The 23648-nt window shown below is 40.0% G+C and overlaps 1 protein-coding gene across 5 annotated transcripts in view; it reads left to right on the top strand.

Annotated features, from left to right (window-relative positions):
• Window positions 1-23648, top strand: part of TBC1D22A (TBC1 domain family member 22A) — a 448171-nt gene that overhangs the window by 346836 nt on the left and 77687 nt on the right. For all 5 annotated transcript variants that reach the window (XM_037889077.2, XM_037889078.2, XM_037889080.2 and 2 more), the window contains one exon: window positions 2963-3058. In XM_037889077.2, coding sequence (XP_037745005.2) covers window positions 2963-3058 — 96 coding nt within the window. The remainder of the gene's footprint in view (window positions 1-2962; window positions 3059-23648) is intronic.

Below are 23648 nucleotides of genomic sequence, written 5' to 3'. Positions count from 1 at the left end.
ACGCTTACTCGGGGAAGGCCACATTCCACAGAAGTGTGGTCTCTGCCAGTAACTGAGGCCCAGGTCTTGCATGGACAGGGAGTTGAGACAGAAGATAATATTCCTGGAGGAGTCCTTCCAACCTTCCCCAGACCCACACCAAAAGTCACCTAGCAGATGTGATTCTTCCCTACAACGGTCAACATCCAAAGGCTATGGGTCAAAGAACCAGCCACTGACCCGTCTCGTAAGTTATCAAAAAGGAAGTCCCCACGCTAGTGAGCCCCACGCTAGTCCTAAACAATCTCCGGCATGCTTGATATTCTCAGTACTGCCAGCACTAAGACATTTTCAGCCCAGTACCCATGGCTCATGAAGATCTACAGTGGCAGGTGCTGTGTAACTACGGACCCAATGGGCACACACCCCAAGTCAACGGCACCGATGGACAAGGACAGGAGTCACCACTGCACTAGTCCACATTCAGGCTTCACATGCAATGCCTCCAGATATATGTTTCTCCACAGAAAATGTATAACCTGTTTAGAACAAGAAGAAAAGTCAAACTCAATGAATTATATAACAAATGCCCCAACCTCAAGTATGTGTGATACACACAAAATTGTAGGAAAGCAATGAGAAATAGTTCTGCAATGACCAGCTAAGATGATTAAGAAAATATCCAGACTTCTGTTGGATTTTTATAAAGGACAATTACTATATTTTATATTTACTTATATTATTTGGTTAAATATCTTAACTAAATTGTACTCCCTCTATTTATCAGAGCTATAGTTTTCTAACTTCAAAAAACTAATTCATTTTTTTCCAAAATTTTGATCTCATGAGACTTCTCTATAGTGTCTGTTCTCTATAAACCAATGCTAACACCAAAAATAAGTTGTATCATAGTTTTCTTATTTCAATTTTACTAGTTCAGCAGTAATTGGAAATCAGTCTCAAATAAAATTCTACCCAGTTACATTTTTAAATAGGCCACAGATCTTGCTTTAGGGAAATACTTTTCTTTAATACTGTACATGGAGATCATGCCTTTGGACTAACTCTTTAGTATGTTTGTGAAATCTAAACTACGGCCAAGAGCCATAGAAAATGACCTTTGTTGGGGATTCAAATAAATGACTCCAAAATGCATTAGGAAAACAAGCAGATTTGGTTACAAAATTGGGGCTTGCAACTGATTGTGTGCCAGAATTAAACTGTAGTGTTCATGTTATTAAATGCAGAGAGGGTACAATTTTTGTTGGATTTAATGTGATACGTTAGCAGCTGGTCAACACCCACCAAACTTTACATTTTATTTTTTCAAAAAAGGTAACAAATGGACACAGCACTGTATTACTACAGTGAAAAGGCTTGAGAAAGAAATTGTGACTGGGTTCGGTCACAGAGACCCCCTTGGGACGGTCACCTGATGTGCTGGAATTACCTCTGAGCCCATTTCCCCTGCTAGCTCAGGACTCCAGAACCCTGCCTTGTTGAGCCAGACATGCCAGCATGCTGCAAACACAGACCCAGGTCTGGTCCATGCCCCCAAAGCTGCAGACTTTAACCAAAAACTGCTCAGCAGATCACCTATCTCCAGCACCCAGTTCCCAATGGGATCCAAACCCCAAATAAATCCGTTTTACTCTCTATAAAGCTTATAGAGGGTAAACTCATGGTTGTCTGCCCTCTATAACACTGATATGCACAGCTGTTTGCTCCCCCAGGTATTAATCACTCTGGGTTAGTTAATAAACAAACGTGATTTTGTTAAGTATAAAAAGTAGGATTTAAGTGGTTTCATGTAATAACAGAAGGAACAAAGTAAGTTACCAAGCAAAATAAAACAAAACATGCAAGTCTAAGCCTAGTACATTAAGAAACTAAATACAGGTAAATCTCACCCTCAGAGATGTTTCAATAAGCTTCTTTCACAGACTAGACTCCTTCCTAGCCTGGTCCCAATCCTTTCCCCTGGTACAGACCTTGTTAGTTCCAGCTCAGGTGGTAACTAGGGGATTTCTCATGACTGACCGCCCTCTTTGTTCTGTTCCACCCCCTTTTATAGCTTTGGCACAAGGCGGGAAACTTTTGTCTCTCTGGGTCCCCCACCTCTAAATGGAAAAGCACCTGGTTTAAGATGGATTCCTGTATCATGTGATATGGACCTCATTCTTCCAGGGCTGGCCCGCAGGTACCCAGGGAGGTTTGCAAGTAAACAGAGCCATTTACCACCAAATGTCCTAGTTAATGGCAGCCATCAAGGTTCTAAACCACCATTAATGGCCCACACTTTGCATAATTACAATAGGACTTCAGAGTTATGCTTCATATTTCTAGCTTCAGATACAAGAATGATACATACATACAAATAGGATGAACACACTCAGTAGATTATAGGGTTTGTAATGATACCTTACAAGAGACCTTTTGTATAAAGCATATTCCAGTTACATCATATTTACACTCATAAGCATATTTCCATAAAACACATGTAGTGCAACGTCACAGAAATGAATATTAGATTGAACTTCCACACTCAAAGTAGTGGACATGGGGCATATGGTTGTAACACTGGGTTTGGGGGAGTGTGCTTGAGCTTACAGAAATTCATAGAACATAGTTACTAAAGGGAAAAGCCTGGAATGGGCTGGAAAGAAAGTAGTTTAACTTTGAGAAATATGCACCCAGGCCTGGTTCTCAGTATAGGATATAGTCTATGGATGCTTATAGCAGAGATGAAGTCATAATACATTTGGGATGTGAAAAATAGAGGTTTAAGTCCCTTAAATCTAATAAGATTCTAGACCTAATGAAGATTAAGAAAGCACATAGTCTGTGTTCTTTGTTTCTCTTAAACATTTGATATCATCAACAACAAGTCAATATTGAATGTCTTGTATATAATTGGGGTTAAATGACATAAGTAAAGTAATGACTCAGTAAATTTAATTTCTGTTTGTTTTTTGTTTTTTAGTCTGAACCTGAGGGTTTTTCTCATTTTCACTTGTACGTCTGTGCTGCCTTCCTTGTCAGGTGGAGGAAAAAGATACTGGAAGAAGGAGACTTTCAAGTAAGTAAATACATTTTTATTCAACCCTGCAGATATCTAGGGATATATTTTTCCCAGCAGGACATTATTTACAGGATTACTTGTGTATGAATTTGACAGAGCAACAACAGTTGTACTAAAATTGACCATGTTTGACTCTCTTTGTAAGTGTCAGCTCTTGTACCTGAAGTGATTGACACTAAACAGCAGCAGAGAGTGGGGTGCGGTATGTGGGGGGATGTGTACACTCAAGAAAGTTTTACTTAAACTGAGACAGTCACTGAGGCAAAGATTTCAGGAAACATTATAATAGGGAAAGTTTGGGAATTTCACAGTGAGATTTTCTAAAAATGTAAGTGGCTGAGGGTAAATTAAGCTATACATTTTATCTTAAAATGTGATGGTGGTAATGCCTATTTATTATCATTAATATTTGTATAGCATCAATGATGTGCATGGCATTTCTACATAAATTAGAAAGACATAGGCCCAAATAAGCAAACATGCATGGAATGGCCTATTTTTCAAAAATGCCAGGCAGACACAATTCCACATCTTTGAAAACCAGACTGTTTACTCCAGTGCCTAAATATGAATATAGGGACTTATTTCGGGTGCCCACATTTGAAAACTTTAGCCAGTTTTTGGCCAAAAGAGCTTACAGTCTAAATGTGCCTAAAAAAGACAGGGGAAATGACATTAGATATGTCATGGAGCAGAGAAGAGCAGAGAGCAGAAGAGCAGAGAGCATTATGGAGCAGAGAAGAGGGAGTACACAGAATAAAGTTATAGAACTGCTTTGTTAGTACAATTCATGTTACATTAGTTTTTTCTTTTTAGAGATTATTCAAATTGTTAGCACAAGAGAATGGGTTATATTGCTGGAATGATTCTGAAATAAGATGGATAGGCAGGGATTGGGTTCCAAGATGCAGAAATTAGTGAGGACATTGTAGTTGTTTGCAATGGGATTTACACCAGTGTAGAGGAGGGAAGAAATTGGCTGCTTTTTTAAGGTCACCTATGTTTGTAGAACTTAGATTGTTTGTTTATTTCACACAAAAATAGTAGTTTGATTTTTATGATGTTGTTACTTTTCTCTAAATACTACATATGCAATAGCTAGGAAGATGTAAACGGCTGAAATATACTGCCCCCTTGCAAGCCATGCCTGGGAGCCCTGCCCAGATTAATTAATTGATTTAACAAAACAAAATTAATTGATTTATTGAGGCAGTTTTAATTAACGTTGGGCGGCCCTCCTAACCACAATTAAAACACTTAATGCTGTCTCCCCACCGGTGAATCAACTCTGAGTAGCTCCCCATGAATAACTTAATTCATATTGCCTCCTAACATGCTACCAGGCTATTTCAATTTACGCCGTTTCCCAAACAATATCTTAATGCTGGACACCTCTCCCTCCCAATTATACGTTAGCACTGAGCACCATCCCCTCCGCTAAATCCATTTATGCTGTTTTCTGCTCCCAGAGCCTATAGCATCTTCCTCATCGCCGACACACACTCGGTAGATAAGACACATATGTAAATAGAAAATATGGGGTGAAATATTAGTCTTTTTTTCTTCTGCATGTATACATGGAGGGTAAGTAATACAAAGGAGAGTAACTTTAATACCATAATATAAGCGTTAAATTTCAAAGCTTTGCTTGGAAAATTATTTACTTGCAACTGTTGCAGTTCATTGTTTTTTATGATCAATTTGATATCTCCTTACAAGATATTAGGATGATTTGAAAAATAAATGAAAGATGAAATACTAAGTTGGGATATTATTAGATTGGTTCCACATCCTCAAAATGCTTAGTTAATTCAAGAGCTCAGAGGACATACTCAGCAGGAATATATCTGGCTCAAGATTGCCTTTTGCCTTTCGGTCAGCATTCTTGGCTCTTGGAATAAACAGATTAAATATATTCATTTCAGCTACGAGGACTTTACTGTTCAAAGATCCAAGCTTTGATGCAACGTCTGAGTATTTTATAAGAGACAGCTGTACTGCTGCATTATTAATGTACAAATGAACAGGCTCTGCCTGTTTGTGTGAGCACACTGCCTGCTACTGCTTTCTCCCACTCTTTCAGTCACCTTAGTGCCCCGCGAATGTTGGGAGTGAAATACATTAGACTCATTTCTTGTAGACACCATGGTAGAAATGATGCACCAGGTCTGATAAGTCAGTGTATGGAAGAAACTGTAAATACTCTAAAAGAAAAGGAGTACTTGTGGCACCTTAGAGACTAACAAATTTATTTGAGCATAAGCTTTCGTGAACTACAGCTCACTTCATCAGATGCATTCAGTGGAAAATACAGTGGGGAGATTTATATACATAGAGAACATGAAACAATGGGTGTTACCATACACATTGTAAAGAGAATGATCACTTAAGGCGAGCTATTACCAGCAGGAGAGCGGGGGCGGAAAAACTGTTTGTAGTGATAATCAAGGTGGGCCATTTCCAGCAGTTGACAAGAACATCTGAGGAACAGTGGTGGGTGCGGGGGGGAATAAACAAGGGGAAATAGTTTTACTTTGTGTAATGACCCATCCGCTCCCAGTCTCTATTCAAGCCTAAGTTAATTGTATCCAGTTTGAAAATTAATTCCAATTCAGCAGTCTCTCGTTGGAGTCTGTTTTTGAAGTCTTTTTGTTGAAGAATTGCAATTGTCCTCACCATAACTATTTCACATTTGGGAACAATGTATACCTTCAAATCAGCGGCACTGCTATGGGTACCCGCATGGCCCCACAGTATGCCAACATTTTTATGGCTGACTTAGAACAACGCTTCCTCAGCTCTCGTCCCCTAATGCCCCACTCTACTTGCGCTACATTGATGACATCTTCATTATCTGGACCCATGGAAAAGAAGCCCTTGAGGAATTCCACCATGATTTCAACAATTTCCATCCCACCATCAACCTCAGCCTGGACCAGTCCACACAAGAGATCCACTTCCTGGACACTACAGTGCTAATAAGCGATAGTCACATAAACACCACCCTATACCGGAAACTTACTGACCACTATTCCTACCTACATGCCTCCAGCTTTCACCCAGACAACACCACACGATCCATTGTCTACAGCCAAGCTCTACGATACAACCGCATTTGCTCCAACCCCTCAGACAGAGACAAACACCTACAAGATCTCTATCAAGCATTCTTACAACTACAATACCCACCTGCTGAAGTGAAGAAACAGATTGACAGAGCCAGAAGAGTACCCAGAAGTCACCTACTACAGGACAGGCCCAACAAAGAAAATAACAGAATGCCACTAGCCATCACCTTCAGCCCCCAACTAAAACCTCTCCAGTGCATCATCAAGGATCTACAACCTATCCTAAAGGACGACCCATCACTCTCACAGATCTTGGGAGACAGGCCAGTCCATGCTTACAGACAGCCCCCCAACCTGAAGCAAATACTCACCAGCAACCACACAACAGAACCACTAACCCTGGAACCTATCCTTGCAACAAAGCCCGTTGCCAACAGTGTCCACATATCTATTCAGGGGACACCATCATAGGGCCTAATCACTTGAGCCACACTATCAGAGGCTCGTTCACCTGCACATCTACCAATGTGAAATATGCCATCATGTCCCAGCAATGCCCCCCGGCCATGTACATTGGTCAAACTGGACAGTCTCTACGTAAAAGAATAAATGGACACAAATCAGATATCAAGAATTATAACATTCAAAAACCAGTTAGAGAACACTTCAGTCTCTTTGGTCACTCAATTACAGACCTAAAAGTTGCAATTCTTCAACAAAAAAACTTCAAGAACAGACTCCAACGAGAGACTGCTGAATTGGAATTAATTTTCAAACTGGATACAATTAACTTAGGCTTGAATAGAGACTGGGAGTGGATGGGTCATTACACAAAGTAAAACTATTTCCCCTTGTTTATTCTCCCCCCCCACACCACTGTTCCTCAGACTTCTTGTCAACTGCTGAAAATGGCCCACCTTGATTATCACCACAAACAGTTCCCCCCCCCCCCCCCCCCCCGCTCTCCTGCTGGTAATAGCTCACCTTAAGTGATCACTCTCGTTACAATGTGTTTGGTAACACCCATTGTTTCATGTTCTCTATGTATGTAAATCTTCCCACTGTATTTTCCACTGAATGCATCCGATGAAGTGAGCTGTAGCTCACGAAAGCTTATGCTCAAATAAATTGGTTAGTCTCTAAGGTGCTACAAGTCCTCCTTTTCTTTTTGCGAATACAGACTAACACAGCTGCTGATCTGAAACCTGTAAATACTTTGTCACTGATCCCTTTGACAGCAGACACTATGCATTAGATGATCTTCCTAAGCAGGTGCACAGACCACTGCCCTTTTTTCATTCATATCACTCCTTAAGAGACCCACTTCTACAAGAAATGAATCTGTCATAAATATAAAGGGAAGGCTAACCACCTTTAAATCCCTCCTGGCCAGAGGAAAAACCCTTTCACCTGTAAAGGGTTAAGAAGCTAAGATAACCTCACTGTCACCTGACCAAAATGACCAATGAGGAGACTAGATACTTTCAAAGCTGGAGTTGGGGGAAACAAAGGGTCCTCTCTGTCTGTGTGATGCTTTTGCCGGGACCAGAGAAGGAATGCAGGTCAGAACTCCTGTAAAGAGTTAGTAAGCAATCTAGTTAGATATGCATTAGATTCTGTTTTGTTTAAATGGCTGATAAAATAAGTTGTGCTGAATGGAATGTATATTCCTGGTTTTGTGTCTTTTTGTAACTTAAGGTTTTGCCTAGAGGGATTCTCTATGTTTTGAATCTGACTATTCTGTAAGGTATTTCCCTTCCTGATTTTACAGGAGTTTTTCTTTTACTTTTTCTTCAATTAAAATTCTTCTTTTAAGAACCTGGTTGGTTTTTCTTTGTTCTTAAGATCCAAGGGTTTGGGTTTGTGTTCACCTATGCAAATTGGTGAGGATTTTTATCAAGCCTTTCCCAGGAAAGGGGGCGTAGTGCTTGAGGGGATATTTTGGGCAGAAAGACTTTTCCAAGTGGGCTCTTTCCCTGTTCCTTCTGTAAAATTTCGGTGGTGGCAGCTTTTAACCTAAGCTGGTAAGAATAAGCTTAGGGGGTCTTTCATGCAGGTCCCCACATCTGTACCCTAGAGTTCAGAGTGGGGAAGGAAGCTTGACAGAGTCAGAGATATTTTTATTGCATTTATTTTAAGAGTTGTTTTTTGCTCTACCATGCTATGCTCTAGCCTTTGCTGAGTCAGAATGTAATCTCATTGATGATTCTATTGCCTCTCCTTCCCTTTTATTTTATTACCCTCTTTGTTGAATTACCTGTACTTTCCCATTCAATATATTCAAAAGATTTCCCCCACAAATACTTTTACAGATCTAATTCTGCTACCTAAAATGGCACTCACTAAGAACTTGTCATGAAGTCAGTCCTGTGGGCTGAGTTTTTGTGCAGTTTAAAATACAATAATATCTCTCAAAGGATTTAGGTTTTCAAAGCTCTATCTAAACTGTACTTACAACAGTTTGTGAAGGGGTATGTTACACATGAGGAACTTGAAGCACAGAGGTGAAATGATTTTGCCCAAGGTCCCATGGGAATGTCAGAGCCAAGATTAGAACTCAGGAATTCATGGCTCTCAGACCTAAACTCAGTCCAATAGACTACACTGCCTCATAAAATAATGCGTTGTTTGGTGAGCCATACAGGATATCACTTAAAAGTAGGCTAGAGTATAGTTATTTGTTTTTCTTATGATTATGTATCCACCTTATTTTAGACATCTCTCTTCGTTTTATCACCATTATATTGTCAATGCCAGGAGGCTTTGACCTTAAAGAATAAGAGCTGTGATTTATGCTATACTGAGTATTTTTCAAATTGCAGTTTGCTATTTTTCTGATATATTACCACAATTATCATGAAACTAAAACTGTGTTTTATCTGCCGCAGTAACAGAATCATAGTTCAGGCTGTTACAATAGTCAGTGGTAACAGATACTTAAAATCTTTATTTTGTAAAATATTTCACTGAGATGGGAAAATCCTAAGTATAGAATATAAACTTAGAGTACTAGTTGAATTTTTCATGGTGGCTTGATCAAAAATGAATTGATAGAGATGATAGAATTTAATTGTAATTTCTATTTACATTTCCATTCAATTCACTACCCTTATTATTGACTAAAGCCATGAACTTCAACCTCAAAAGATGTTTAGGGAAGAGCTGCTGAACACGCCTTCCATTTTTTAAAAAAAGTTAGTACAGAGTTTATGCAAGGTCATTTCCAGCCCAGACCCCAGGTCTCTAACAGGATAAATCCCAATCTAGTTCACTGTATAATAATTCCTTTCAGAGTTTATCCTATCTCTAAACAGTATAAATCACACTGTTCTCCGAAAGCTGGGGATAGAATGTAGGATTCCTGGTCACTGATATTCTGCTGTAGACTAGTAAATACCTGCATAGCCCACAGAGAAAGTGTGTGTCAAGTTCTCTCCCAGTGGCTAGTCTACAACAGAGCTAGTAATTACTCTCACAGCTAAAGTAGGGGTATAAACTAAGGGTCTAAAGGTCTAGGGTTCAAGCCCTGCTGCTGATCTATGCAGGGAATGATGGTGTGGTTGTAGGAGAGCTATGAAGTGAAAGGACATCTTTAAAATTTTTTTTTTTTTTACTGAAAAACTAACCTGCAAGTTATGGGCTGAATCATCAATACGCATTGTAGTGAGACAGAGTGGCTTCCCTCCGGACTGGAGAGTGAGGGACCACTATGCTCCTGTTGGTTGGTGGAACTAAACCCGCCCCGCCCCTCTCACCAGAAGGAGTGGGGCGGGACAGGAAGTATAAAGGGAGGGCCCTGCAGCTCAGTTGAGCGGGAGCCAGCAGAGGAGATGGCCGCCTCCTTCCCCTACTGCGGTGCCCAGGAGCTGAATCCATGCTTTGCCACACCCTGCCCCCAGAGGAGACGGACCCAGATGAGGTGTTAGTGGGACTACCATTGGCTGTCTACCCAGAGGAGCCCGAGAACTGGTGGATACCTGAGGTACCAAACCCTGGGGAGGTAGGAAGTAACTCAGTGGCAGCCGACAACTGGCCAGCTACAGGGCTGACTGCTTCTAGGTCGGCGTGTTGTGGCTGGGTTCCTGCCGACCCAGTGGCAGATCTCTCTGACACTGCTAGGGCCCTGGGCTGGGATGCAGTAGAGTAGGGTGGCATGTCCACCTGCCCCCCCAAATCCCAGGGTAGCAGATTCCCCACCTTAGGCCTGGAGGCTTGTGCCCCCCGAACACCCTTGTCAGCACCCTACACTGCGTGCTGGATAATCAACCCCTTTTGGAGCCCCCCGAGACTGTGGGGGCGCTCACCCCCCCCCAAACCCCAAGAGTATATGGGTTTGCTGGCTGCCTGAGCTCCAAGCTTAGTCTAAAGCTGCCCCCTGCTCTGCCCGGCCCCAAGGGCCAGGGCTTATTGATGGTGTGTTTGCTGGCTGCCTGAGCCTGAACCTGAACCTTAGGCTAAAGCCTGCTCCCTGTTCTGCCCTGCCGAAAGGGCTAGAGCCTATTGACTGTGTGCTTGCTGGCTACCTAATCCCCAGTTTAGGCTAAAGCCTGCTCCCTGCTCTGCTCTGTCCAAAGGGCTAGGGCTAAAGATTGTGTATATTTGCTGACTGCCTTGACCCGGAGGCATAGGTGATAGCATGCTACTAGCCCAGCCACCCCACCCCCCAAGGGCAGGGGCCTCGGACTGTTACTTGTTGTCAGCCCCAGCTGAGTGAGCTGAGGGCTAAAGACTACGTCAGCGGGCCCCCACCCACGGGTGGGGACAGGAGCCCAGACTATTGTTGTGTGGTTGCTTTTGTTAGACGGACCCTGCCGGCTCGAGGCCGAAGCCCGCCGGCTCGAGCCCGAAGACCACCGCCCCTACAACAAGGCAGAGTAGCCTCCCTCCCCACTGGAGAGCGAGGGACCACTACACACATGTTCAGTCATTTGTCATGCATTTTGCCTGTGTAACCACTGGTAGCGTGTATGCTGTGGCCCTCTCTATATCTGGTCCGCTGAAAATGTGTATCTGTGACAGTTGTCAGCTTGAGGCTGGCCCCTTAACACATGCTGTAAAGACTGACTCAACTCTGGAGGTCATTTTTTCAGTCTCCACTGTTGGCCAAGATCGTGGCCTTCATGCTTATGGATTCCCACGTTGGCACTGGACCTCAGCAGTGACAAGGCAGAAGAACTTCCCAAATGCCTGGATTGTTTGATAGTCAGGTGTACTGATCTGTTGATATAAAACCAAGAGTGGTCACCATAAGGTTTTTTGTGTTAAGAGAGCAAGTTTGAGGAAGCTGGCGTACATATTTCTTTTTTGGATCTGTTGGTGATGGAAGTGAAAGCCTTGTGAAGTTTTAGAATGCGTTATCAGTAGCGATGTAGGCAATATGAAGGTGAAAAATAATGTACAAGTCTTGCTTCTTCTTTCTATTCCTTTAACTTCTGGGAGAATGAAATGCGTACTGCTGCAACCTTAATTGGCACTAAATGTAGTTTTTGTTTGCTACTTAGCTTGTCTGAGCGAGAATAATAGACTTACACAACTGATCCTTTGGCGTGTTTTGTATCTAATAACGCACTTACAAAGAGACTGATTTTCTCTGCTGTGGTGCCGATGAGGTGGGAATATTGCAATTAAAGGAGACTGGCTGGGATTGCTGATTTGAAATGTTAGCACCTAAATAATAATTGGTACCTTGTCTTGTTTCTTAACTAAAGAGAATAAGAAAAGTGGCCCCTAAGCATAGGGAAAACAGGATAGAGAAAAGTTGATTCCAGCAGAGAAAACTATACAATGGAGAAATGAAAATGTAATAGTTGTTGAAGTAATAGTATTGATTTTATTTGTTAGTTACATAATAAAATTAGTGTGCTGAAACTATGTGAGTTGCTTATGAGGATATAAATATGTTGTGGAAAACTGAACTAAACATGAGAGGCAATGAAAGAAAGTAGAAATTAAATAAAAAATACACAGTAATACTGAGCAATGGGGAATTATTTGCAATTATAGCTATTTTGGAGCAATTATTTGAGAGCTATATAGTCAAGCAAAACTTCTCTCTGATAGAATATTGTAGAAAAAAAAACTTTAAAAGACCCAGTGTTCAGTGCCATTGTAATTTTTTCCTGAGGAAATAATTAATAGAAACAAATTATTTCCATAGAAACAAAAAACGAAAAACAAAAAAACAAAAAAGAAATCTGCTTAGAGAGAGAGAGAGAGAGATGATAAATGAACAGGAAATGTTCAGTTTAGGTTCAAATATTTTAAAAGTTAGAAAAATTAGGAAGGAAACAGAAGTGAGTGTAATCAATCTTAGTCACTTGAGAATTGCCAAATGTACAACTGTGGACTGAATTCTGCAAATGCTTACGCATGTGCTTAATTTTACTTGCTGCGATTAGTCCCATTAACTTCACGCACAGCGAGTAGTTTCATTTAAGTATATAAATCTCTGCAGAATCAAGGCCCATTTTCAGAAGATATGTATCGCCCATGCTACTAAATGTACCAGGTGCATGTTGATGTGCTGTTGTTTTCGGTGTGGTCAGTGGCATGTGAGAGCACAAGCATTGGTATGTCAGGGTGCAGTTTGGAAATGATAAACATCAGGTGTTTGATATTGAATTTGCAAATGTAAATCTGATTTTAACAAAATAGTTTTTTATTTCCTAAATTTTCAAAAAATCTGTTTAGCATGTGGTCTTTCCGTTTTAGGCTTGCTCTTCTAAGACACACAAAACATATGAGCAATAGTCATTGCATTCATTTAAAATGCACACTTGATACAAACCACTCAAAGGTATTTATTAAGGTCTTTATAAGGTTTGAAATGTTGAGCTTTTTTAGAGACTTGAATCCTTATTCTAATTATTTTTCAGTCTTTACAATAAAGTAAGCATGGCATTTACTTTACATTCTACGGGTAAAGTTGTACATGTGAGTCATCTGCTTTTAAAATGTGTTGTCCTCTAAATTTTCTTTGAAAGGGTATTTGAGAAAAAAGCAACAAAAAATTCACGGTCAGCACTTTAAGGTGAACACTTCTGCAAATCAATTTGGCTTGACAAATTCAAGATTTTACATCTTGCACTCACCTTAAATAAAGTTGTGCAAAGTGAACAAATGCGTTCAATAATAAGACTATCTCCGATAGTTTGAGGCCATATGATTTCTTATTCCTAAAATTAGTAATTTGTACAGATAAAATATCCTGGGCACTTTAGTGATAAACTGGTTAGAGAAAGGACTTACAGTTCCTTAACATTGAGAATGATGAAACATTTTTTCCTATTAATAATATGTCATTCCCACTTCCAGTGAGGAGCTCTATTAAATGCCTCAGCAGATGGAATGATGACTGAAAAGTAAACTGTAGTAATTAGTTATTTTGACATGATATGACAGTCCTTTGCAATTTTTCTTTAATATCAGTTTTAATGAGAACAACAAAATCAGTTCACGTGGGGTTTTCCGTGAGCCTCACTTTGACTTGTCCATAGTTATATAACAGATGCTATAATTTAAGCATCTTTTAAAGCTGTATTATATTTAAGGGTACCCTTTCTTAGTGTCTCTGACACATGTTACACTTAAAAAAATCAGTGTCTTACAGATGGATGTGTCTGTGCCATTCATTGTATCATTCTGAAGTAGTTAAGGAACATTAGTCAAGAATCATGGAAAAACATAGCCTAGTGCAAGACTTTTTGTCACCCTGTTCATTGGCTTACATCCAGAAGCATGAGAGCTCAAATCCCTTAGTTTTATTCTGTCCAGCGTAACGGGGAATGAGCCTGGTAAGCTCTGGGACAATCAGAGGGAATAAACTGGAAACCTAATGTGGTTACTGCTCTCAAGAAAATCAAAGGCAGTATCAAACTGCTTATTTTAAGAAACAACATCACAGGTAAAAGGCCTCCTCTTTTTCTTTTCTGATTCGAACAGGTAATTTATCATCTGAGAAGTAACAATGTTGGTGTTTTACCAGAAAGCTCAGTGTTAATCCATTTCAGTTCTGTTTGCCTTTTCCACTTACCTCATTTTCTTTCTGCCTGGAAGCCCATCTTAATGGACCAGTAGGTCTGAAATTACTGGGGTTGGGGGTGGGGGGTGTAGTAAATTGCATTGTCTGCTTAACCATAACTTCTTGTTAACTGTTTTCTTGTTTGGGAATTTCCTAATGTGTGTTTTAAATGCTCAAATGAGTCCAGTCCCCAGGAGTCTCTGGGGATTAGGGTTAGGGTTTATGCTTAAGGTTAGGGTTTAGGGAACCTTTCAAGGTATGCAGAGATGGACTCGACTGATTTCTATATATTCCCACCTTCCTGTGTATGATCCCTTGTGCATGTGGCTGTCACTCATCGCAAACGGTCTCCCTACAACTTTATGATCATATCCTGGACATCCAGATCTGGGCCCTGACCACTCTGTAAAACACCTATTACAGACTGACTTATGTGTTTGAAAGCACAGTTACTTTCTAAATTCCACCCCCCAGATACAATATGCCTAAACTTAGACTGGCTTCAGTCCTGTCCAACATCATGAAACCTGTTGAGAGTTGATAGATCAAGTTTCAGAGATGATTCAAAAAAAATTTAGGAGCATCTTTCAGAAGTGTGACTTCACTACATGTTTTAGTCCCCGTATTTCCCCAAAGCTTTGTCTGATTTGCCTCAAACTTTCCAAGAAAATTTTAGACTAGGCCAAGAACTGGCATGGAAAATTTCAGTGGAGCTATTTTTGGTTTTTGCAAAGTAAGGTGAGAATGGTGGTAGGGTGAGTTTTCAAAATTGGGTTTATAAAAGGAAATTCCTTAACTATGAGGAGACTAGCATCTCATTATATACCTCTTGATACAAGTCAACATGCTGCTTTCTTTCCTGGTCTTGATACCGATGGAAGAGTGTAAATGACTTTAACTGATTTACTGCCATTGTACCTATGTTTAGCTTCTTTATATTTTTCTAAGTGAATTAATTTGCATGCAGACACATCATATTTCATTTTCCACCTCTCAGGTTATTAATCCAATGTCATAGTCATCCTGGGGAGAAAGCCCTAAAAACATAATCTTTTTATATGTTAGTGTCAAAAGAGTATTCTGTATTTTCTTAAATCTGTTCTTTACATGGAAGAAGTCGATGGTGAAAGTCTGGTGATGGTGATAGTCTGAAGTGAAAAGATGTTTTATTTATTTTAAATAAGTATTGTGCTCTCTTCTTTAAGAAAAAGCTGATAGTTCTTGCAAAATAAAAAAAGAAATAGCATCAGATGAAACTCATGAGTAGGGTATTTAATGGAATGTGTCCTTGCTTGTAGCCATAACTATCATTTTGAACTGTCATGGGGCATTCACTCTTTTTTTTTCATGGGCTAACACCGCTGCTGCAAGTGAGTTGCAGAAGTTGTTGATCCTTCGACACTGGGCCTTGGTTCATCCATGGGGATCTAACTTTAGTGTGTATGGTAGGTCGGCATCATCCTCTGGGAAAAATACGGTCTGTGAGCCTTGGATCTAAAAATGTTACCTGCACTCTATACTCCCCAAAGCTTTTTCTTGACTTCAGGTGAGTGTCCTGATGGCAGTGGCTGTCAGCATCTCACAGGGTAAGGTGGAGGGGACGAGTCAAACCTTCCCCTGCCCCTGGCCTCTTTGGGGCACTGCTCCTACCCAAGCAGAGCCAAGATTTTAGGATCACATGGCCCCACTCTTTTCCTTCTGCTAACCCAAGAATATTGGGGGGAAGAGAACCATGACAATCTCAAGACCCTCAGTGCAGAGATATCATCTGTCCCACAATATGAGCTATTTTGAATTGAGAAGCTGTTGAGTGTGGAAGTGATTGAAAAGGGGAATAACTGAGTAGAGGCCTTGGTGGCACTAATGTCATCTTCCCAGCCCCACACTATGAAGATGTCTGAAAATACGTTCCTTAATTGATCTTAATGCCCTCTTCTTGTACCTGATACCTGCATGGAGCCACTCCTGAAGTGCAGCAAAGTGACAATCCAACTCAAGGAATAAGTTTGTGAAAGTTCCCTCCTCATTTGAGGGAATTTGTGAGGATAGTTTTTGTTACTTTTTTTTTTTTTTTTTTTTAATAATAACATAGCTAAAGGGAGTGATTGGGGATAGTTGGTGTGAGGTTGCATAATATTTTAAAGTAGATAACATGTTTAAATAGACAGCAGTTTTAATCTTTAAAACCATAATTTAAAATGTTTAAATGGTTCAGAAACATGAAGCTGTGCAGTGTTAGCCTGTATAACAATGTGAGATTATTACTTATACCCTCATCTTCCCTGACCATTTCCCTCTTATTTTTTGTTACACTCCGTTGTCTAGATTTCTCTATCAACTGTAGTCTCTTCAGGGCAGAGAATATATCTGTGCTTAAACAGCACCTAATACAATGGAGTTCAATCCTAATTTACTATGCTGAACTATAAATAATAAAACTTAAAGGAAGAATTAGCTGGGCCTGTTTGTGTGAAAGTTAACATTTATTATTCATTATTTTAAATCTCCACAGTCCTGTACAACTGTGTTGTGCCCAGAAGTGAAAGTGCAGAGAGAGAGGCCATATTTGTGATACTTGCTGCCCTACTGGAAGTAGGAATACCAGGAAACTCCTAATAGAACCTTATTCTCATGTGATTTATAGCATAGTTTTGCAGATCTAAGATATCAGGATGCGCTTTTTTGGGTTCTTATCCAAGCCTTTTTTAAAAAACAAAAAATCAAATACTTTATTTTTCATTAAACAAATAACATGCAAATTTGGAAATAAAACAAGAATCCATTCTAATCATATCAAACTATTTCCAAACCTTTTGAGATCTGCTCATCAGTAATCATTAATTGCTTGAGATTGTTCTTGCATGCATAGCATTTTTCCTCCCAGCAGGCAAAAGTGGTGCAATCTGACTAAGACTGGCATCAGTGCAGCTGAACATTGAAGTGGTTTCCTATAAATGTGTCTTGACCTTTATTAATGCCAAGTATTCCCCATTACCATTTTACTGAATTGAAATGTGATTAATGTTTTTGAAATGCTTATAATGTACAAGCCTATAGAGGATGGAGATTTACTTGGTCAGTGCCACCTCTGTGACTAGAGTGCAGGGTCAGGCTATTTGTTTATATGCATTTCCCACTAGGTATAAAGAAATGTGTAAAATGAAAAAAGAATTGTTTATCATTGGGTAACAGCTTTTCTACATTCTACTTGCTCTAAAATTATGGAGAAACAAGTTAAACGGAACATAGCTCTTATACAGATTTTCTGTTCTTGATGGTAATGCACTGAAATAAACCTATTAATTTATCAAAAATAAAAAATCTTGACCAGGTGGAAGAGAGAAAAATCAAGGGGTAAGCAACTCAAAGACTTTGTCATGAAACTTCTCCTACGTGTTTGCTTCCGTGAGGGATATTTCAAAGCAGAGTTTATAGTGTCACTTGCTAGTGAGCACCGGTCAGTGAGCAATAAATCCAGCTTGATGCAGATATGTTCTCTGTGTCTTCTTTCGTCCTTGGTCCTTCTGTGACCCAGTCCCGCTCCCTTATTTTCTTCCAAGTATTAAATGATTGTAGTCATTGGCAATCTGATTTCTTCATCCTTTCTTTTTTCCCAGTTATGCCTACTGTATTTGGGAAAGGAAAAACTCAAATTTAGAGTTAGGTTTGAGTGCCTTCCTTCCTTCCTCTACAGATTGTGCCTGTGACTTGTAGCTGTTTCTCAGATACTGCCTCAGCAGCCGTACTTGCAACTTGAGATTTAAATATGGATCAAAATATGCAACAAAAGCTCTTTCCCCCTCTTCATATCAGTTAGAGTTTCTGCCACAGCGTAATGAAATTCACAGAATTTAGCAAAATATTATTTTTCTTTCCATTATTTCTGCAAATTAGCAAACAACTAAATTGTACTAATGTCTTGTTTTGGTGTGTAAATTTTTGCTTGACTTTTAATACTGCCAAATAATCTACAATGCCTACTGATAATCCCTGGCTAAATCAGGAAGTTGTGGCCTCAAGACAACATTCCAGCTAACCAATAGTAAAATGCAGTAGGACAGACAGACTGTAATGGACAAGAGAAGCCTTTAGTTGGTGGGGCTACTTGGTAACTAGGGAGAAGATACTTTCAAAACACGTTATGGAGTGTAGCCTGATTTTCCATTAAGAATAAAAAAATTAGATTGTTATAGTCAGTGAAGTTACAGTTGAGATGAAGAGATGAGTCTAAATCCCTGAATGTTATAGCAATGGAGGAGGATCTTTATTGTGGATTATTTTCAGAAAACTATTGAGGACCCTGGAATCTAAGCACAACCCAACAACTCAAGTATCTGGTTCAGGGTGTGTTTTTCAGGAGTCAGACTTAAAATTTTTAAATTTCCCTACACAAATCTACAATCCTCAAAGGTAGGACTGATAAAAAAAAATTGTAATTTTTGTCCTATGGGAAATTCCACTATTTTGGTATTTGTTTTTGTCCTGAACCAGGACAAAAAGTTGAAATATCAAAACTTTTCACAGAACCAAATTTTGATTTGGAAATGTAGTAATGTTTCGTTTTGACACTTTTGATTGAAAAAACTGTTCTGAAACAAAACGTTTTGTTTAGATTTTCCTGACAAAAGCTGATTTTTTTTATTCCCCAAATTGATGTTTTTCTGCAGAAAATTTTGTGGAAAATAAATCAAATATAATTTTGGTGGAAAATTTTTCAACCAGCTCTACTCTAACTTTTTAATTTAGTTCAATTATTTGTAGATGTGAACTTTATATGGCAATGCATAAATATGTGTGTAGCTCTAACATTAGTGTGTATATGTATGCTTAGAGTACTGATAAGACATTCAAAAAGATGCAAGATAAATTTAAATGTCACCACCACTCCACACGTATGTATGAAGACATATATAGTAGCTTATATAGAATACACACACACACACATATGTATATCCACCTATCCTGAGATCACTTCTAGCATTCCAAACTTCTGAGCAACCTCAAACTGTTGACATATTTCTTTATATAAACTTGTGGGACAAATGTTTCCATTCTCTCCTTCTCCACCCTCTACCTAAAATATGGAATTTCCTCTCAAAAATACAAAGGTGCAGTTTAACCAATCTTAATTCCTGGACCAGTAACATGTTTAAGATCTGTATCTCTCAACTTGTGATGGGAGAAATTTTGGAAACTGTGAAATCTTAATTTTCTAAAGGGGATAAGGAATTTCATTTCAGCTGTTAAAGGTCAAACATATCAGACCGTATAACTATGACATGGTTATGATTAAATTAATTGAGTCACATTTACAAGTTTCTTTATTTTAGTACAATTTTTTTCTCCCTTGGAGGCCAGTATTTTTAGATAAATATTCTAAGGGAGTCTGATATTATTGCAAAGTGGTTATGGTTAGGGCTTGATGTCAATCGAGGAGACAGAGGTTACAAAGCTTGGGTGATGGAAAGCGAGTTGTCGACGAAGTGATTGGCTCTGGTTCAGCTCGAGAAGTTGATTGCATAGGCTCATCTGCTGCTGGTTGTTTTTCCTTGAAAAACATGGTGATCGGCAACTGTCGCTGTTGTCTCTTGAGCTGCTCAAACATTTCTTGATACGGTCTCAAATCGTCCATAATACTATTTGTGATTTTGAGGCTTCGTTCCATAGAGGGATCGTATTCAGAAATTAAATCATTCAAGTTTCAGAGTAACAGCCGTGTTAGTCTGTATTCGTAAAAAGAAAAGGAGTACTTGTGGCACCTTAGAGACTAACCAGTTTATTTGAGCATGAGCTTTCGTGAGCTACAGCTCACTTCATCGGATGCATAGCATATCGTGGAAACTGCAGAAGACATTATATACACACAGAGACCATGAAACAAAACTTCCTCCCACCCCACTCTCCTGCTGGTAACAGCTTATCTAAAGTGATCATCAAGTAGAGCCATTTCCAGCACAAATCCCAGCCCATCCCTCTTTGAAACCTCTCTTTATAATGCGCATGATAATCAAGGTGGGTCATTTCCAGCACTAATCCAGGTTTTCTCACACCCCCCCCCGCCCCCCTCCAAAAACCACACACACAAACTCACTCTCCTGCTGGCAATAACTTATCTTACAATGTGCACAGCAATAATCCAAGTTTAACCAGAACGTCTTGCTGGAAATGACCCACCTTGATTATCATGCACATTATAAAGAGAGGTTTCAAAGAGGGATGGGCTGGGATTTGTGCTGGAAATGGCTCTACTTGATGATCACTTTAGATAAGCTGTTACCAGCAGGAGAGTGGGGTGGGAGGAAGTTTTGTTTCATGGTCTCTGTGTGTATATAATGTCTTCTGCAGTTTCCACGATATGCTATGCATCCGATGAAGTGAGCTGTAGCTCACGAAAGCTCATGCTCAAATAAACTGGTTAGTCTCTAAGGTGCCACAAGTACTCCTTTTAATCATTCAAGTGTTTCGCTGCTTGGAACACTTCAGCAAATTTATGAAGATTCCAACTTGCTAGCTCTTCCTGTTCATCGTCGTCTTCTTCATCTTCTGTAGAAGATTTTATCAGTTCCTCTAACTCTTCATTAGTCAATGTTTCTCTATGGCTCTCAATTAATTCTTCACTTTCTTCCTCAAGGATGTCGACGACGCCATCGCCACCCACTTGCCTGGCCACCTGAACAATGCATTTAACTTCTTTGACAATGGTCGGGAAACCCTTAAAATCATTCACACATTCTTTCCATAGGTTTCGCCAACATGCATTGACTGTTTCAGGCTTGATTGCATCCATTGCCTGTTTAATGTAAGTGATGCAATCGGCAATGTTGAAGGACTTCCAACACTCCATCACATTAAGATTGGGATCAGCATCCATAGCGCTATGTATCCATGAGAACATAAGCCTCGTGTACGTGGCCTTGAAACAGCAAATCACACCTTGGTCAAGAGGTTGGAGGTGTATTGGGGAGTAGCAAGATGACTTCAACGTCGTTATGCACAAACCGGAGTGCCGCAGGGTGGCCAGGAGCATCGTCTACGATCAGCAACACTTTAAAGTCAAGTCCTTTCTCTTTGAGGTACCGCTTGACCTCCGGAATGAAACACTTGTGGAATCAGTCCAGAAATAATGGTGCTGTCACCCAAGCCTTTTTATTTGATTGTCAGAACACAGGCAGGAGATTTTTGTTCTTGCCTTTTAGGGCACGGGGATTTGCAGCCCTGTAGAGCAAACTCAGCTTTATTAAATGCCCAGCCGCATTGCTACAAAACAACACAGTCACACGGTCTCTAGCTGCTTTGAAGCCAGGGGCTTGTCTTTCTGATTTCGAAGTGTAAGTGCGGTTGAGCATTTTTTTTCCAGAAGAGCCCAGTCTCGTCAGCATTAAAAACTTGTTCTGGAAGATAGCCCTTTTCTCATGAAAGCTTATGCTCAAATAAATTTGTTAGTCTCTAAGATGCCACAAGTACTCCTTTTCTTTTCTTCTATGATTTTCTTTAATTGTTTGGGGTAGGCTTTTGCTGCCTCTTCATTGGCAGATGCAGCTTCACCAATAATTAAGCAATCAATTTGCAAACATCTCGAACCATGGCCACTGGGAGCTGTGGGGGGCCATGCCTGCGGACAGTCAATGTCAGCAAAATGTCTCACGGCCCTCAATCAGATTATCCTGATGGGTTACCTATGGCCCGCAGGCCACAGATTGCCCACCACTGATCTAGAAGATAAGGTGATAAGTAATAGTCAGCATGGATTTGTCAAGAACAAATCATGTCAAACCAACCTGGTAGCTTTCTTTGGCAGGATAACAAGACTTGTGGGTGGACGGGAAGCAGTATATCTTGACATTAGTAAAGCTTTTGATACTGTCTCACATGATTTTCTCATAAACAAACTAGGGAAATGCAACCTTGAGGAAGCTACTATAAGGTGGGTGCATAACTGGTTGGAAAACCATTCCCAGAGAGTAGTTATCAGTGATTCACAGTCATGCTGGAAGGGCATAATGAGTGGGGTCCTGCAGGGATCAGTTCAGGGTCCAGTTTTGTTCAATATCTTCTTCAATGATTTAGATAATGGCATAGAGAGTACACTTACAAAGTTTGAAGATGACGTCAAGCTGGGAGGGGTTGCAAATGCTTTGGAGGATATTATAATTCAAAATGATCTGGAGAAATGGTCTGAAGTAAATAGGATGAAACATCATTCTGGGATGTATTAGCAGGAGTGTTGTAAGCAAAACACGAAAAGTAATTCTTCCGCTCTGCTCCGCCCTGATTAGGCCTCAGTGGGAGTATTGTGTCCAGTTCTGGACGCCACATTTCAAGAAAGATGTGGACAAATTGGAGAAAGTCCAGAGAAGAGCAACAAAAATGATTAAAGGACTAGAACACATGACCTATGAGGGAAGATTGAAAAAATTGGGTTTGTTTAGTCTGGAAAAGAGAAGACTGAGAGGGTAATAACAGTTTTCAGGTACATAAAAGATTGTTACAAGGAAGAGGGAGAAAAATTGTTGTTCTTAACCTCTGAGGGTAGGACCCAAAGCAATGGGCTTAAATTGCAGCAAGGGAGGTTTAGGTTGGACGTTAGGAAAAACTTCCTGTCAGGGTGATTAAGCACTGGAATAAAATTGCCTAGGGAGGTTGTGCAATCTGTATCATTGGAGATTTTTAAGAGCAGGTTAGACAAACACCTGTCAGGGATGGGCTAGATAATACTTAGTCCTCCCATGAGTGCTGGGGACTGGACTAGATGACCTCTCAAGTTCCCTTCCAGTTCTATGATTCTACGATTAAGTGGTTATGAAGACTTACCCCAGCCCACACCTGACTCAAAGCTATGATCCTTGCTTAATTGATTTAATTTTTCGGTTTTAAATGAAGAAGTATTTCCTTTTCCCTACTTCGCAGCAGAGGCATGTCCCTTGTATTGTCTCCAGCCGCATCTTATTGAGCTTTTATTGATGGAACACCCATACATCATTCATTGACACAGCTCATGAGAGTAGAAAGGAGAGATTTTGCCAATATGGAAAAACAGCAAAAACCCAGGATGTAATCCATGCTGACTATCTACCAGCTGTACTGGTTCTAGAGACTTTTTATAAAAATTCCTGTAGTCCTCATGAACAAAATGAAGCAACAAAGGCATTTTTGTGGGCAGACAGCTCAGAAATCAGAATAATTCCAAAAAAGTAGGAAACCTCTAGAGAGGCTCTAATATTGCTAAATATAGCAAAATAATATTTATTTTGATACCCCCCAATTTAATGTAAAACCCAGTCTAATGCTCTTAGGTGGATATGTGCAGGCTGTAATTCATTGCTTGGTGCAGTGGTTCTCAACCAGGGGTATTCAGAGGTCTTCCGGGGGTACATCAGCTCATCTAGGTATTTGCCTAGTTTTACGACAGGCTACATAAAAAGCACCAGTGAAGTCAGTACAAACGAAAATTTCATACAATGACTTGTTTATACTGCTCTATATACTATACACTGAAATG

Source organism: Chelonia mydas, chromosome 1 (assembly GCF_015237465.2).
Source record: "Chelonia mydas isolate rCheMyd1 chromosome 1, rCheMyd1.pri.v2, whole genome shotgun sequence".
In the NCBI taxonomy this organism is placed as follows: domain Eukaryota; kingdom Metazoa; phylum Chordata; order Testudines; family Cheloniidae; genus Chelonia; species Chelonia mydas.
Note: the sequence above shows the minus strand (reverse complement) of the source record. Positions and strands in the feature narration are given on the sequence as shown.